The sequence below is a fragment of the Corythoichthys intestinalis genome, chromosome 14 (genome assembly GCF_030265065.1).
Source record: "Corythoichthys intestinalis isolate RoL2023-P3 chromosome 14, ASM3026506v1, whole genome shotgun sequence".
Taxonomy (NCBI): Eukaryota; Metazoa; Chordata; class Actinopteri; order Syngnathiformes; family Syngnathidae; genus Corythoichthys; species Corythoichthys intestinalis.
In genome coordinates, this window is record NC_080408.1 from 19,040,495 (window position 1) to 19,057,047 (window position 16,553).

The following is a 16,553-nucleotide window of genomic DNA, read 5'->3' on the forward strand; positions in this document are numbered from 1 at the left end:
GTTGAAAACAATACTGGGTAAATACAGATTGGTTAAGTAAACTGCAGTTGAGATATTGATTGTTTGGTTAAGGTCGTTAGGACTTAAAGGAAATTTTAAAAAATAAAATTAAAAAAATACCTGAACGAAAAACAACACTTGCCTCAACTGCCCTTACAGTATCTAGGAGAGGATACTGTCAGCAAGAAGAAATATTTGTGGTGAATTTGCTGCCCTATGCCAACTTAGACACCAACAGCTGCGGTTGTTTACAAAGTCTCCCCCATTCTGAAAAAATATACAGCTGTGGTTTCTCTGTTCATTCATTTATTTTCAGCTAGCATTAGCCGAATTAGCCTTTTTACTTTTTTTTTGCTCATGCAAGATATTTTAACAATTAAATACTATATTATAGCTTCACACATCTTGATCCTTTTAGACCATCCTCTCACCCTGCCAAGCCTATGTTCCATTAACGCCTGCAAAAGGCAAATCGTGCCCCCTGGAGGCCCTGTACGACCGCACCGCCAGCACCCACCCCCCATGCTCCGCCCCTGAGTAGGCTATAAGTTAACAGTTATTGTATCAAGCAATCAAATTGGTTTATATAACCCTTACACAACGTGCTTTACAGCAATGTAAAAGATAATATATGAGAAATTTAAGGCAATAAGATTGAGAGGGGGGGGGAATGTGTCTCACTATGATTCATTACATCAAACTAAACGGATGAAATCTGATCATCATTTAATGTTTTGAATGAAATTTGTATTCATATATTTCAGTTCGGGTTTTTTTATGTGTAGAAAGAGCCCGTATATCACTTGTGAATCACTAGGAAAGTCATTGTATCGTATATTAATCGTTAATGCTAAATTAAAAAAAAAAAATCAAAATACTGTACTAAGTCTTTATCCATATTTTACATGTTTTCGCGAATGCAGCACTACGCTGAAGTGTATTCTGGGAAATGTTGTTTTTCTCAAATGTACGTTTCCATTGGTCAATATGTGAGCTTTCACATGTCACGTGGTTTAAAAATTCAGCATGATGGCGCGGAAAGTTGTCACACCACACGGTTAGCGTGTTTTCCCTTTTTTCTCCGTCAATATTTACGGTTTCTGAAGGTTATGTTAATTCCGTTACGCTTACCTTAGAGGTCACCTACTCTATAGTGTTCGTATCAATCGAGTGCAACACGTGGTTGTACCTCGATGCTTCTGCTTGACGTTAAGACATATCGTCTGGTTACTGGTCACCTCTATTCCTGAAGTCATGAGCGTGTTGGAGGTAAAGTTCGTCGGGGATGGAGATGTTCTGGAGCACATCGTCGACAAACAGGAGGGTATGTATTTAAGGTTGATTTCGTTTTTTCCCCCCGTCATTCTGACTATTACTACTGTTCCAGAGTTGCAGAGCAGTGCTGGAGCAATACAGAAGATGGTCACCTTTAAGAAACCGGTGGGACCGCGAGCAAGAGATGATTCACAAGTGATGGAAGGAGATGAAAATGGCGTCCACGATGAGCAGAATTACGTTCACGCTTTTTGTGCAGACAGTGCAGAAGGTAAATGTAGAATGTTATGATACACTGCTTTAAAAAAAAAAAACAAAAAAAACGTGCAAATGTTTTTAAGAAGGGTATTCAATCAAAGATTTGTTAAAATTGTCTATTTCAACGATTCGATAACTTTTTTTTTTTTAACAGCAAATACCACCTCAATAAGTACTTGCACTATTACATTGAACATTAAAACAATCATGTAAAATGCTTTAAATTTACAAATTTGTTTGGGATACCCATTAAAAAATTAGATTGTAACTAAATATTGTTGTAAATGTGCAAAAATGTTACATGAAAATACTCCCACCATGTTTTTAAACATTGTAGTTAAATTTGACAAATTGTTGCTGTTCTTTTCAACATAAGCCGCTTTACAAACATAACCTCCGGAATGTGACAAAATATTGATGTATTTTCAGCATATGTAAAGTATGTTTTACAAACTGTGTCACCTACAGTACATGGTCATAATGACCCTCTCATAGGGTCTATTATGGTAGCGGTTACACGGTAAGATACTTGGCTTTAAAAATTGTTGCTATGAGAGAATATTGAGTTTTTAAAAGCTGACTGGAGGCCGCCACACCACGACCAACCCATAAAAATGCAGGTTGAAATCTGAACTGCTAACCTCATAACTGCTGGGCGATGGGTTAAGAGTTTTCCATTTTGCCTTTTTATAACATATCAATAAAAGTGTGTTAGTGTGGAGATCGACAATGGAAATGATATCTTTTAAATAATCCAGATTGTTGTTGTTTTTACTCAACAGATGTATCGATTAGTTGTTTTTATTCAGTACCTTTCACCTAAAATGTGTGCTTTTCGTTAAAGATGACGAGGATACATCTAGAGTTGCAGGATCGGCTATTTTCACTTTTCAGAAGAGCAAACGGGGCCACAGCCTAGCGCAGACTGGTGAGTTTTTCCTGTAAAATGTTAGGATGTGGCACAAGTAATATTTGTTCGGCATAGGAAGCCTTAATGTGATCAAACATATACAGTATATATATTTGTATTAAACTTTAATCAATGTCAGAAAATTTCCTTTGGTTAATTCCAGTTGCATTTTTTTTTTTTTCAAATATAAAATGCAATTCATACTTGGAGTTAGATCTGATAACTGTCACCCTATTTAATATTTTTGGGACATGAAGATGAAGCTTGTTCATTTTCTAATTGATTTGATTTACTTTCCCATCATTCATATCAGTTCATACGTAGCTATCAGTATGGGAATTGTCTGCAAGTAAGAACATAATCAATTTTGCACAAAGCTTAATTATGCTCACCCTATCTATCGCGAATGTCATTGTCAAATGTCATAACTCATTAGCATTAACTTTTATGTTTTGTGATCCAAAGCAAATGAGTTGGCACGGACCCCAGGGAAAAGTGTGAGCTTTAGTAGTACTTCTAACAATGAAGCATCCACGCCCACTCGGACACGTCGCAGTAAGTCCACCCTCTCAGAGCTGTATGACTTTGTATTATACTTTTTTCAACAAGCCCCCTCAGTGCACGCTCTCTTCTTATGTAGACCAGAGAGGTGAAAACCGAACACCCCAGAGGGTAAGCCTTGCTGTCATTTTTTCTTAGCAATTCATACACCACTAATGAGGGCAACCACTTTACCATTTCCTTCTTTTTTTAACAGCGCAAAAGGGTGCAGTTTGTCTCTACAACACCCCACAGGCTAAGGAAGAGAATGACAAGTAAGTGTAATAAGGGCATTCACGATCCCAGTATAAATGACCTTCATGTTAAACATGGTTACTCAAAGTATTTCTGCAAATTGCAAATTTCTTAGACCTCTGATATTAGCGAAAATAAAGCATAATGCAAAAAAATGACACCGATTGCGAGCACAGTCCTTTTGTGACGTCCGATATAACCGCACAAACACACTAGTAGACTCGAGCACAGTTGGATGTGATAATGAGTATTAATGATGTCAAGAAGAAGGGTGGGCAATCTGGGATTCTCTCATTTAATAAACTAAAATAGTACCCGCATTGAAAAATGTCAGTACTGGCTTTTATTTGCCTTTTTTATTCACTGATACTCTTCAGAAAAAAAATGTTATTTCAATTAAATAAACAAGATTATTTCCACAGGGATGCACATGATAAAGGTGTTGCCTGACCCTTTAAGTGGGACCCTGATTTATGAGCAGTGTTGTTAATCTCACTTTTAAAAAGTAATCAGTTGGTAACAAATTATTTCTCCCAAAAAGTAATGAAGTTGGTAACTCAGGTACCTGATTGTAAGAGTAATTACTCAGCAAAGTAACGTATTACTTTTCATGTTCTACACGTATTTACATTATACATTCTGGAACATCTTTGACATCAAAGATCTTTATATTAACTGATTGAATTGAACTGATTTTTATTTAAAAAAAAAAAAAAAAAAAAAAAAGTTACTTTTTATTTTTATATTTTAAAATTTCATCTTTATAAGAGTTGTTTTTCTTGTTGTACTTAACCCACTGACTTGTTTGTATTGTTGCACCCCTAAATTGTAGATAGATAGATATATTTTTCAATATGCAAGTGAGCCTCCTAATCTCCTGCTTCTTCTGTCTTTGCTCAAGTTGTTTTGATTAAAAACCACCACACAAGGTTCATGGATACGTCATTCATGAAAGGTTGAGGGCAAGTGACTCTTTTTTTGGTCATTTTAAAATAAAAACAAATTATTATCATTATTTAGTTATTATTATTAAGTCGCCCGTTTAAGATTACGCTCGCCACGATAAATGCTAATGCTAACGCGAATGCTATGCTAATGCTCCGAGCCAATCATCATTGCGTTTGCAACGGCGTCACGACCCCCTTCCCTCCTCCCGCTCTGCACTTCTCTCCCAGGCAGTTGTGAGCTGTGTGAAGTAAGGCAGCAATGCGCCCCTTCACATCCTCAGTAACGGTAATTGCGTTGCAAAGATGATTAAAGTAATAAATTAGATTATTCACTACTGAAAAAAATCAATCAACTTTATTTATATAGCACATATAAAAAATCCGCAAAGGAGTCCAAAGTGCTTTACATACCATAAAACAGCAAATTAAGTTAACATTCAAAAATAAAGAAACACATAAAAAAATAAAATTAATAAAAGACGAGGTCATAAACAGTCATTGCACATTTAAAGCTGAAGAAAAACAAAATGTTTTAAGGGGTGATTTGAAATCCGTAAGTGAAGGGGCCTGTCTAATAGTAAGTGGTAATTGGTTCCACTGTCTGGGCGCCATCTTCGCTAATGCATGGTCACCACTAAGCTTCAGCCTTGATCTCCGGACTTCGGAAAGGTGGTCAGCTGATCTGAGGGTTCTGGTTGGACTGTAAGGCTGAAGCAGTTCTGACAGATATGGCGGCGCAAGATTATTCAAAATATTTAAAAACAAATAATATCTTAAAATTTATCCGGTAATGTACTGGGAGCCAGTGAAGAGATGCTAAAATCGGGGTGATATGTTCGCGCCTGCAGGTTCTAGTTAGGAGTCGAGCAGCAGAGTTTTGTACAAGTTACAGATGGGCCAGTGCAGCCTTACCGACGCCTGCATATAAGAATTACCATAATCCAGCCGAGTTATGACAAAAGCATGAATCAATTTCTCCAAATCAGAGCGTGAAACAATAGATTTCACCTTAGCAATCTGGCGAAGCTGATAAAAACAGTCCAGTACAACACAAGAAATCTGCTTCTCAAATTTTAAATCAGAATCAAATTTGACCCCCAGATTTTTGACATAGTCCTTAAGAAACGGAGACAATGAACCGAGGTCAACATTCAGGCAGGCCTGGCTACTTGGTCCGAACACCATGACTTCAGTCTTGCTTTCATTCAAACTTCAAAAATTAAGTGAAAGCTACGACTTTATATCGTTGAGGCATTCAATGAGTTGACAAAAAGTGCCATTTTGCGCCATTGGAAAATAAATCTGACAGTCATCAGCATACAAATGAAATAAAACACCATGTTTCCTAAAAACAGAACCAAGTGGCAATAAATAAAGAGAAAATAAAAGCGGGTCGAGAACAGATCCCTGGGGAACCCCGTGTGGAAAATAATGTTGTTATTAACAACACTGCTTATGAGTACCCAGACGTACTAGTTTTTCCAGGATTTTTCTTACTTTTTTATTAAGGAAGAAGTTCCAATTTTCATTTCAATTGATACATTTGATTTCAGAAAACTGTTTTGAGTTAATTTTATCATGGAACCTTTCTAACTCATAAGTCAATGTACCACTGTATTGTACTGAACAGTAAAAGCCATTGCTATGCAATGATCATAAAACGTTAACTTGTTGACAATGTTCAGCTCCCAGTCTTCGATCAGACAGCGACAGTGAGCTTTCACCCTCTGACTCTGGGGAAGAGGAAGAAGAAGGAAATGATGATGATGAAGTCATTGTTGATGAAGAGCAGAAAGTGAAGAAAGATGACCGAGAGAACAAGACCCCAAAAACGCCTTGTAAAGGTTTATCAGCAGCACTTTACAAGACCCCTGGCAAAAAGGGCAAGCGCACTCCCGAACCAATCGCCCAAACTGCAATGGTTGAAGAGTATTTCGAGGCCCATGGCAGCTCAAAGGTCTTGACATCAGATCGCACGCTGGATCGTTTACACACACCAAAACTAGACCGGGTGCGTATATGGACAGTAATGCATTTGCAATACCTTCGATACTTTTCCAACGTAGTAACCATTTGCTTGGCATGTAGGAGAGACTTTTCCAACTCTTAGAAGAAAAACCTTCCTGCTACATCAGAGAGATCCAGCAACTCCATAACAAACACAAAATGCACTTTAGCAAATGGATGTTACAGTTACAGTGAGTGAGTCCATTTTTTTTACTGTTGTTTTTGCCTTTTGGGGGGAAAAAAACCGTGTGCTTGTATATAGGTTGGGATTCAGTGTGCTGCTGTACGGTTTGGGAAGCAAGATAGAGCTGCTGGAGGAATTTCGTTCTTCTTACTTGTCTCAAGAGATACATCTTGTGATAAACGGATTCTTCCCTTCCATTACACTGAAATCGGTGAGTCAACACTCACATTTTTACACAACTAAATCACAAAGAAAAAAAATTATAAATGATTCACATCATAGGTTCCCAACCGATTCCAGAGTAGGTGCAGGTTTGCATTCCAACAGATCCAGCACAGACAGTTTAACCAATGAGATTTCTGCTGAAACCAGCACTACCTGGCTACAATCAACTGATAACACTTGTAAGACCTCAGATTGGTGAAAAGGTGTCCTCTTTATCGGTTTGAATGAAAACCTGCACCCACTGCAGCAACTTTTTGGATCGGTCGGGCAACTACACTATGATCTACAATAGGGATGTCCTTCATCCGATCAAGTGATTGGACACTGAGCCCAATCACGTCATTTTAAGAGGATCAGAATCGGGTACAATAAAAAATGTGTTTTTTTTAGTTGTTAATATTAACACATTTGCTGCTATTGACGGCAATAGACATTGGCGGCAATCGAACAATCACTGTCAGCCCCCCGTCACATTAGATTGGACGTCTATAGCAGTCAAAGGCAATAAAAAAAGAATCACCCACTGCCAGCCTTCCCAATTATAATGGCTTTGATGTCTATAACAAAGGCAGTGAATCAATAACGGGTTACTGTAACTATAAGTTCAGAGGTATATGAATATTGCAAAGAAAAGTATATATACAGTACGTTTTATACTATATACTGAATTTTAGAGGTGCGCGATAATTATCGGTCCGATAATAGGAATTATGACGTCATCCCAATAAATCCGATAACATATATTATCTGGCCTATCAATAATATTTTTGGCGTGGTGTTGGTGGATTGGGATGTGTGCGTTTGTTTCCACTCCTGTTTTGCCAGTATGCAAAGTTTTGTTACTGTTCTAGAGGCCGTATTTTTCCTTCACTGAGTTATAAACCTTACAATGGCAATTAGCAAATGTCTGCCTCACCAAATGTTGTATCTGCTGACAAAGCACAATACCTGTTGGCTTTGTTTTGGATCAGTGCTCATTGATTGTGATTGACTTAAATTGTTTTTATTTGAAAAAAATAATATGGGCACTTTATTTGAATTCAAAACTGTTCTTGTCTTTGTTTTGTTCATTATAATAAGGTTTATGTCATCATGAAAATTCTGGTTCAGTCAAAGGCAAATCTATGCTGAATCAACCACTAGTATTTTTGACCAACAGGTGTTCAAAAACTCAGATGAATATACATTGAAAAATTATATATTTATTATCGGTTATCGTATCGGTATCGGCCTTGAGAAGCAGGAAGTTATCGATATCGGTATCGGTTTCCAAAAATGGATATCATGCACCCCTACTGAATTTACAGAATTGAAATGAATTTTGCTGAACGAAAATTTCCAGCACCAGCAAAAAAAGTCGGGAAAATCACAAAACTGCTCAGTTTATCACATTGGGTTTCCAACTTTATTTTTTTATATACGTTTATGATGTAAAACTAAATATTTAATGTGATTTGTGTGCAACTTTATTTTGTCCTGCGCAACTGGTTTGCAAAAAAGGATTTTTTTCTCTCTCTCTCGATTCTTTGAAACTACTGCCATACTAATAATCCTTTTAGATGGGTAAAATGTTGGAATAGCTTTGTTTAATTGGGGGAGGGGGAATTTGGATGTCTTTTTTTTTTTTTCATACTTAATACATTTCCGAGGACTCTGTATTAGCAAATTCTCAAAATCATGTGACTCGGACTTCCATGCAAAAATATGTGATGGGGACATCCCTAATCTATATGATACTTGTTTATAAATCAAGCATGATTAATTGGCATTGTCATTCAATATATGGTATCACACTGGGATTGCAGATCTTGAACACTTTGATATGTGAGGTTCTTGAGCACCAGGGGAGTTTCCGAACACCATCTGACCAAATTCAGTACATCTCACAAACCCTTAAGAACGGTAAGTAAATGTCATGTCTTTTCTCATTAACCTCATCTGAGCATTTGTAGATTTTGTATAAGTTTAACCATGAAATGGGCCCAGATCGCCATGTCTACTTGTTAATCAATAATATTGATGGACCAATGCTGCGAGGAGAGAAGACTCAGAGTGCCCTGGGACAGCTGGCTTCACTGCCCAACATTCACTTGGTGGCTACTATTGACCACATCAACGCTCCTCTCGGTTAGTATTGAGCGACCGTTTATTTATCCACCTGCTATCCAGTTTACATATGCTTTCTGTATCTTCTCAGTGTGGGACCAGTTCAAACAGAGCCAATTTAATTGGGTGTGGTGGGAGTGTGTAACATTTAAGCACTACACAGAGGAGACATCTTATGAAAATTCTCTGCTGGTGCAGCAAACAGGGGCTCTGGCTCTGTCCTCTCTTACACATGTCCTTCGCAGCTTGACCCCAAATGCACGGTACCTTTGTCTGCCATGATTACATTTCTGAGCAAAGCCGATGTGGGAGGTTTTACAGTGAATATTTTTTTTTCCTAGAGGAATTTTCAAACTACTTGTGAAATTTCAGCTGGAAAACAAAGACAATCCTTCATATACAGGTACACACATTCAATGTTTCAAAAGTTCACTTTTAAATATTTTGTTATTCTTATTTTTTGTTTGTTCAGGATTGTCATTCCAAGATTTTTACCAGCGTTGTCGCGAGTCGTTCTTGGTGAACTCTGACCTCACACTTAGGACCCAGTTGACAGAGTTCAAAGACCACAAACTGATACGGACACGCAAGGTAAGTTCCTTCTAAGACCCGGAAGCCCTGTTCCGTTGTCATTATACTTTAAAAAAAAAATTTTTTTATTGTACTTATTACATCTTGAAATACATGTCAGTGTCAAGCAAAGTTAATTACTGTGTGGTAAATGTAAAAAAAAAAAAAAAAAATTAAATACTTGAATATGTGAAAGTTAACTACATTTTGAGGTAAAGGGATTGAATTTCTGATGGCATTCTCACGTTATGCCTTGCACTTTTAACTATTTCATACTGCAAGTGTTAAATTGCTCCATACTAATTAAGAAAATGTGTACTTTGCATACCAACTAATATGATGTAGAGGGAGATGACGAAAAAAGCCTTCACATAAAGACACGATTTGACTTTGCATTGTATACTTTTTTTTCTTAATTCATATTGCAAATGTATCACTTTTGCCATGCATTTATTCCTTCCTTGAGCAACTGTAATCTTGAGTTGTTAATGGGTTTATTCCTGCATACGTTTATTAAAAATCTGCATAAAGTCATGTCAAGTACAAGTAAATTAATGTTTAAAACTATTAAATCTCCAGGGTGCAGATGGCGTGGAGTACCTATTAGTTGCCGTGAATGCAAGCACACTGTTGGACTACTTGGAAAATGAGGAAGGTGACTGAGAAGATCACTATGAATTGCACAGTTTATCACCAGCAACAAAACATAGGTTGTCAAATACTATTTGAACATGCATTTAGATAACTCTTTGTCCATGGTAATTTAATAGTCAAACTGACTTAATGATCTGTCCTCACCTAGTCATGCACATTTTTTTAAAGTGTGCGTGATGTGACTCAAAGCCGCGTTAATAAAGTCAATTAAGTGAATGCATTGTGCTTAATGTCTTTATTTACAGAAATAGATTTGAATTTTATAAAACATTTTGTTTTTGTAAGGCAGGCATTCATTGTAGGACAAATGAAATCCATAATTTGGTTTGTAGGCTGAGTGAGAGTATTTGAATGTGTACACACATGCATGGACTAGTGCAAAAAGGATGGGGATGTGTGATGACCCTGTTTCAAGTGGAACAATTAATTGTATGCAATGAGGCATATGTCTCAATATGTGTTGTAGATATTTCACTGTTGCATATCAACAGATTGCGATTGTTCTGAATCTTGTAACGTTTTTAAGGAGTCCAGTGTATATATCCTTAGTCTGTTCTGCGTCTCCATGTGCACAACACGTAGATCCTCATGATCCAAGTCCCTCAGAAGCAGAAGCACTGCATCAAGTGTGTGTGTCTACAAATATAGGTTAAAGTTGCTAGACATTTTTTTAATCATTTTTTAAATTGTTTTGCTAAAGAGCGGTTACCTTTTTCAGAGATGACCTGGTTGATTGAGAATGTAGAGTGGGTAACTTTTCTCTAGACTGAGGCTTCATCCTCAACTCTTGATTTCTGTATGCAAAAATCAAGCCGGGTAGTTTATTTTACTGTGGTTACATGGTCTAGCAATTCTTATGGTATCCCAGAGTGCTTACTTGGTTTCCTCCATATTGTGACTTGGAGCATCTTTCTCTGCATCAGTATGTCCATTGGAAAGTTGTTCAACTGTGTTTGTTGGTGCGCTGATCTCCTCGCCCTCCAAGCGTGCTAACGAAATCTCCTCCTCTGTCACAACTGTTCACGAATAATTTTCAAGTGTTAAAATACATTAATGCAGAATAAAATTTTAAGATGCTTTTAAAATGAGGAAAAAGCATACACCTTGGTTGTCAAGCTTCTGCAGCCCAGGTAGGCAACGCAGGACTGTCAGGCGATACTGACTGGAGTTATCCCCGCAACAAGGGTTGTCCGCCAACCACAATACTCTGAGACGTGTCATGGGACGCAAATAACTGAGCTCTGACAGTGAGGCGATCATGTTCCTTCTCAGGTACAGCTCACACAGAGACAAGCATCCAGCCAGTGGGGCGAGAGATGAGATGCTGTTTGTACTAGAAAGGGACACCATGAACAATCTGATATGAACCCATGTGACGGGTTAACTGTGAACATAAATGTTTTGTGTCACGAAAACTGGTGTAACCAACCTAAGTGTAAGCACTTCAATGTTAGGCATTTCAGCTAGAATGGAGACCTGGGAAAATTAACACATTTCTACAATAAATTCAATAGCTTTCATCATAGATTTATGAAGCAGAAAAGCCAAATGAGTAAGTATGAGGCAAAATGAATCGTTTGTACTCACGTCTGAAAGCTTACACCCCCTGTAACAACAAAATGAAGTTTTAAGTTTTCAAATAAGACATCTAATAAATGTTGTCAAATTTGAGCACTCACCAGCAGTTCAGCTTCCTCACGCTTTCCAAGTTGGAGGCCTTAGCCTCGATGAGAACTTGCGTACGTGTTAGCTTCATCGTATACAGATTCGCCGCATATGTAATTAATGTAGAATAGCTCCCATTAAAACGGAGAACCAATCAAAAACAAAGGGGCGCATTGTAAAATTAACATTTTAAGTCTGCAGGAGGGATGCTAACGTTCTCTACACCAGAACACGCATGCGCACTTATTTAGCGTCCTTAGTTACAGAAACAAAAATACATTTTTATTATTTGAGTTAACTTTAAAAATTTTAAGGAAAAAAAAAAAAACAAATAGAAATACTTCAAAATGATATCAATTGATTTTTTGTTTTTAATCAACGATCTGTGTGTTTGCAGTAATGATTAAAAACTCGCATTCCCACAAAGCAATGCGTTGAAGTTAGTTAGTCGCCCATGCGCAATAGAGACTTCCTCTTTGGAACTACGTCTCGTCTGAAGCGATGGTGAGCCGAAACGTCCTTTTCTAAATCCGTGGAAATCCTAAGTTTTCTGTGGTCAATATAAATAAACCGCGTATCAGAAAGTAGCCAAACACTTCAAATTGCAATATGCCAGTCTGAGTTTTGTCACTGATGTTCGCTGTTGGCAGATATAAGCGGTATTTGCTTAGCCGGTGTTACAAATGGCTGCCCCGAATGCTAGAGTTCCACTGTAATCTTCAATGCTAAGTTAGCACTACGGTTCTTTTAACACCACGTGAAGTCGTGTTCTAAATATTAATATACATAAATAGCGAGAGGGAGGTTTGTGCTTTAAATAAAATGCATGTCTACAAATATCCAGTTCGATTAAAGTTGGATTAGATGTATCTTAAACCATTAAGAAAACGCGTATTCAATGTAGTCCAGTTGCTGTTACTGCGTATTTAGTCCTACTCTTACTTCAGTTAACGAATGTATCGTATTTTCCTCCGCAGGCGAAGCGCACCAAGAAGGTGGGGATCGTGGGTAAATATGGCACGCGTTATGGCGCATCGCTGAGGAAGATGGTGAAGAAAATTGAGATCTCCCAGCACGCGAAATACACCTGCTCATTCTGTGGCAAGGTAAGTCTGTGTACATGTGACTTAAAGTAGATCTGATGTGCAGTAACAATACAATTCTCATTATTTGGTCCTTTGGTTGTTATTTTTTCCCTCCACTCAATCCCACTAATATGCTTTCTCAAGACCAAAATGAAGAGGAGGGCTGTGGGTATCTGGCACTGCGGATCCTGCATGAAAACCGTGGCCGGTGGCGCCTGGACTTACAAGTAGGTTCATTTGTACCCTAAAAAACATGCTAATAGTGTCATTAGTTTTGTGCTCGTAACGGGGAGTGTAGGTCTGTGGTCGAAGGTTTTAAGACACTTTACCATCCAGACCATTCAGTAGGATGAGAAAGTGTCTTTGCATATGTTCAATTTAAAACCTAAAATTTGTTGTCATAATTAATTATGGGGATGTTCAAATGATATACATAGCCTTGGGTTTGTGATATAGATATTGCAGCATACAACATGTAAATGTGCAGTTTGCTTGAAACAAAATGTTTCAATGCCTGTTTGGGTGGAGCAGGGTGTCATAGTCAAAACCCCCTCTCATTTTGACTTGTTTATATTTATTATTGATTTACTAATATTTTTAATCAAACATTTTAATGTAAAATGTGCATCTCTTAGGGATCTTTTGGCATTTAGGGCTATTTAAATAAATGAAATGGTTTCAAGATTTGCTCCGAGAGGTTAAAAGCACCATCTTCAGTCCTTTCAATGGACATTTACAATTTCACGCTAATTTGTTTCTTGATGTTTTATGTGTGCTTTGTTGTTGTTTTTTAAAATTTTTTTATCATAAATGTTTAAGTATTTTTGATCAAAATATACTCAAAATATGTAACGTCGCCAACGAAGCTGAGCATGCTGTTGGCAGTCCCTGACCCTCTTAATGAATGGCAAGCACTGTCTTTGCTGTTTTTTCAATGCGAACATTTGAGCACCATCAATAGAAAATGTGTATCATCACATGCATTTGAGTTTTCAGTGAATAACACTTTGCTTGACTAGTGATTATGGTTTGAACATTCGTGAGCACAAGTTTGTCCCCCCCCCCCCCCACTCATTGACCATTCCGTGGTCAATTCCTGTGTGCCGAACCGCTGGAGTGATCCGTACTAAAACCGAGTAATCCATTTTTTTAGATTACGCTTGTGCGGTTGAATGACTTTAGTCTATGGTATGCCATGTTTGTAGTTGGGCATTGGCGGTTGAAATATTGTTTTAAAAAAAATGGGGAAAAAATTCATAACTTTGTTGTATCCTGAACTGATTTGGCATGAGTGGCAATATCAGCTGTTTCATATGACGACTGACCAGCTTTTTAATATCAAAACTAGTCTGTATCGTTCATAGCTTCAGTTTATTGTAAACTAAATGAAACAAATATTCTAATGCAAGAAGTTTAATGCATTTCTCAAGTGTAATGTGTTATTTCATCCACAGCACAACTTCTGCCGTGACCGTAAAGTCTGCGATCAGGAGGCTGAAGGAGTTGAAGGACCAGTAAACTAGTGAGATGATCACTGGATGATTTGGGACTTTTTCATAAATGAACCAACCTGGACTTTGCCTCAACATCAAACAATAAAGCTGTCTGGAGTGGAATGCTGTCTTTAATCTTTATGAATGAAAGTAATCACTGCTTGTATCAAAAATGACTTTTAAGATGAGAATCATTGCAATTACTGCTGGGCAAGTAGAAAGTTGCTCTTTGGTGCAGAGGGTCATGAAATTTGATGGTGTTAATTTTGAGCAGGGTTGCAAGAGAAGTACCACTGTTACTGTTAATGTGTTATCAAAAACAAGAATTTAAACAAATGCATTTTCCTCCAGAGGTTTGTGCCGTTAAATGTATTAGATGTTTTGTGTTCACTTGCGCTTGGATGGCAATACATAAAGTGCAATTTCATAGGTCTTGCTGTTTGTAAATCTTTTTTTTTTTTTTTAATTATGATCAATCTTTTAATAAGGTATTAACCTATAAAACATTACAAGTAGTTAGATCGGCGTTAAGAAATTACCTCAAATTGGAGCTTCAGCCTACTGAAAGTTATTTTCTATGTTAAAGTGGTTTCCTATCATATTCCCAAAACATGCATCGTAGACTAAAATATAAATCCTTTGGTGTTAAAAAATGTCCCTGCGAGTAGCTAGAGATGAGTACATGATCCTGGTTAGTGGCTAATGTTGCATACTACTAGTCCTTCTAAAAAAAAAAAAAAAACGTGATTTTCTGTAATGTACTAATAAACATTAGACTTTCATATATTTTAGATCCATTACAACTGAAGTAGTTCAAGCATCTTATTGTTTTAATATTGATGATTTTGGCAAAAAAGTCAAAAAACGATCTACCTAAAAAAATAAGCATATTTCATCTCTGACCAATACCAAAAAAGTGTTTTTAATACAAAAAAAGTCAACCTTCAATCATATCAGCTATGCACTCAATACTTGTTCGGGAATCCTTTTGCAGAAATGACTGCTTCAATGCGGCCTGGCATGGAGGGAATCAGCCTGTGGCACTGCTGAGGTGTTATGGAGGCCCAGGATGCTTCGATAGCGGCCTTAAACTCATCCACTGTGTTGGGTCTGGTGTCTCTCAACTTCCTCTTCACAATATCCCACAGATTCTCTATGGGGTTCAGGTCAGGAGAGTTGGCAATTGATCACAGTAATGCCATGGTCAGTAAACCATTTACCAGTGGTTTTGGCACTGTGAGCAGGTGCCAGGCCGTGCTGAAAAATGAAATCACCTCCTCATAAAGCTTTTCAGCAGATGGAAGCATGAAGTGCTCCAGAAGCTCCTGATAGCTAGCTGCATTGACCCTGCCCTCGATAAAACACAGTAGACCCAACACCAGCTGCTGACATGGCACCCCAGACCATCACTGACTGTGGGTACTTGACACTGGCCTTCAGGCATTTTGGCATTTCCTTCTCCCCAGTCTTCCTCCAAACTCTGGCACCTTGATTTCCGAATGACATGCAAAATTTGCTTTCATCTAAAAAAAGTACTTTGGACCACTGAGCAACAGACCAGTGCTGCTTCTCTGTAGCCCAGGTCAGGCGCTTCTGCCACTGTTTCAGGTTCAAAAGTGGCTTGACCTGGGGAATGTGGCACCTGTAGCCCATTTCCAGCACACGCCTGTGCACGGTGGCTCTGGATGTTTCTACTCCAGACTCAGTCCACTGTTTTTGAAGGTCCCCAAGGTCTGGAATCTGCCCTTCTCCACAATCTTTCTCAGGGTGCGGTCACCTCTTCTGGTTGTGCAGCGTTTCCTGCCACACTTTTTCTTTCCCACAGACATCCCACTGAGGTGCCTTGATACAGCACTCTGGGAACAGCCTATTCGCTCAGAAATTTCTTTCTGTGTCTTAGCCTCTTGCTTGAGGGTGTCAATGATGGCCTTCTGGACAGCACTCAGGTCGGCAGTCTTGCCCATGATTGCGGTTTTGAGTAATGAACCAGGCTGGGAGTTTTTAAAAGCCTCAGGAATCTTTCGCAGGGGTTTTGAGTTAATTCGTTGATTCAGATGATTAGGCTAATAGCTTCTTTAGTGTACCTTTTCATGATATGCTAATTTTTTGAGAGGGATTTTTGTTTTTTCTTGACTTGTTTGCCAAAATAATCAATATTAAAACAGTAAAACCCTTGAACTACTTCAGTTGTGTGTAATGAATCTAAAATATATTAAAGTCTAATGTTTATCAGTACATTACAGAAAATAATGAACTTTATCACAATTTGCTAATTTTTTAGAAGGATCAGTATGTACCGGAGCAGGTCAGTCAGACAGGTCGTCCAGTGTGCACTTTGCAGTACTGCTAAATTTCAATAGGTGGCGTAGGTACCCCCGG

General features: G+C 38.0%; 3 protein-coding genes across 3 annotated transcripts; 2 read left to right on the plus strand and 1 right to left on the minus strand.

Annotated features, from left to right (window-relative positions):
* The first annotated feature begins 1,013 nt into the window (after window positions 1-1,013).
* Window positions 1,014-10,134, plus strand: orc2 (origin recognition complex, subunit 2). The gene is made up of 15 exons (XM_057856460.1): window positions 1,014-1,324; window positions 1,388-1,546; window positions 2,378-2,461; window positions 2,909-2,998; window positions 3,084-3,115; window positions 3,201-3,258; window positions 5,871-6,196; window positions 6,274-6,383; window positions 6,455-6,587; window positions 8,407-8,503; window positions 8,588-8,728; window positions 8,799-8,970; window positions 9,049-9,110; window positions 9,180-9,298; window positions 9,857-10,134. The coding sequence occupies exons 1-15, from the start codon at window positions 1,255-1,257 to the stop codon at window positions 9,938-9,940; spliced, it is 1,737 nt and encodes a 578-aa protein (XP_057712443.1). The 5' UTR covers window positions 1,014-1,254; the 3' UTR covers window positions 9,941-10,134.
* A 5-nt stretch (window positions 10,135-10,139) lies between these two features.
* On the minus strand, window positions 10,140-11,839 carry cfap410 (cilia and flagella associated protein 410). Its single transcript, XM_057856461.1, has 7 exons — window positions 11,611-11,839; window positions 11,519-11,537; window positions 11,361-11,407; window positions 11,035-11,264; window positions 10,809-10,947; window positions 10,641-10,725; window positions 10,140-10,567 (listed from the first exon to the last, which is right to left on the minus strand). The coding sequence occupies exons 1-7, from the start codon at window positions 11,685-11,687 to the stop codon at window positions 10,403-10,405; spliced, it is 762 nt and encodes a 253-aa protein (XP_057712444.1). The 5' UTR covers window positions 11,688-11,839; the 3' UTR covers window positions 10,140-10,402.
* A 195-nt stretch (window positions 11,840-12,034) lies between these two features.
* Window positions 12,035-14,297, plus strand: rpl37a (ribosomal protein L37a). Its single transcript, XM_057857786.1, has 4 exons — window positions 12,035-12,100; window positions 12,574-12,702; window positions 12,826-12,908; window positions 14,136-14,297. The coding sequence occupies exons 1-4, from the start codon at window positions 12,098-12,100 to the stop codon at window positions 14,197-14,199; spliced, it is 279 nt and encodes a 92-aa protein (XP_057713769.1). The 5' UTR covers window positions 12,035-12,097; the 3' UTR covers window positions 14,200-14,297.
* Window positions 14,298-16,553: the final 2,256 nt, after the last annotated feature.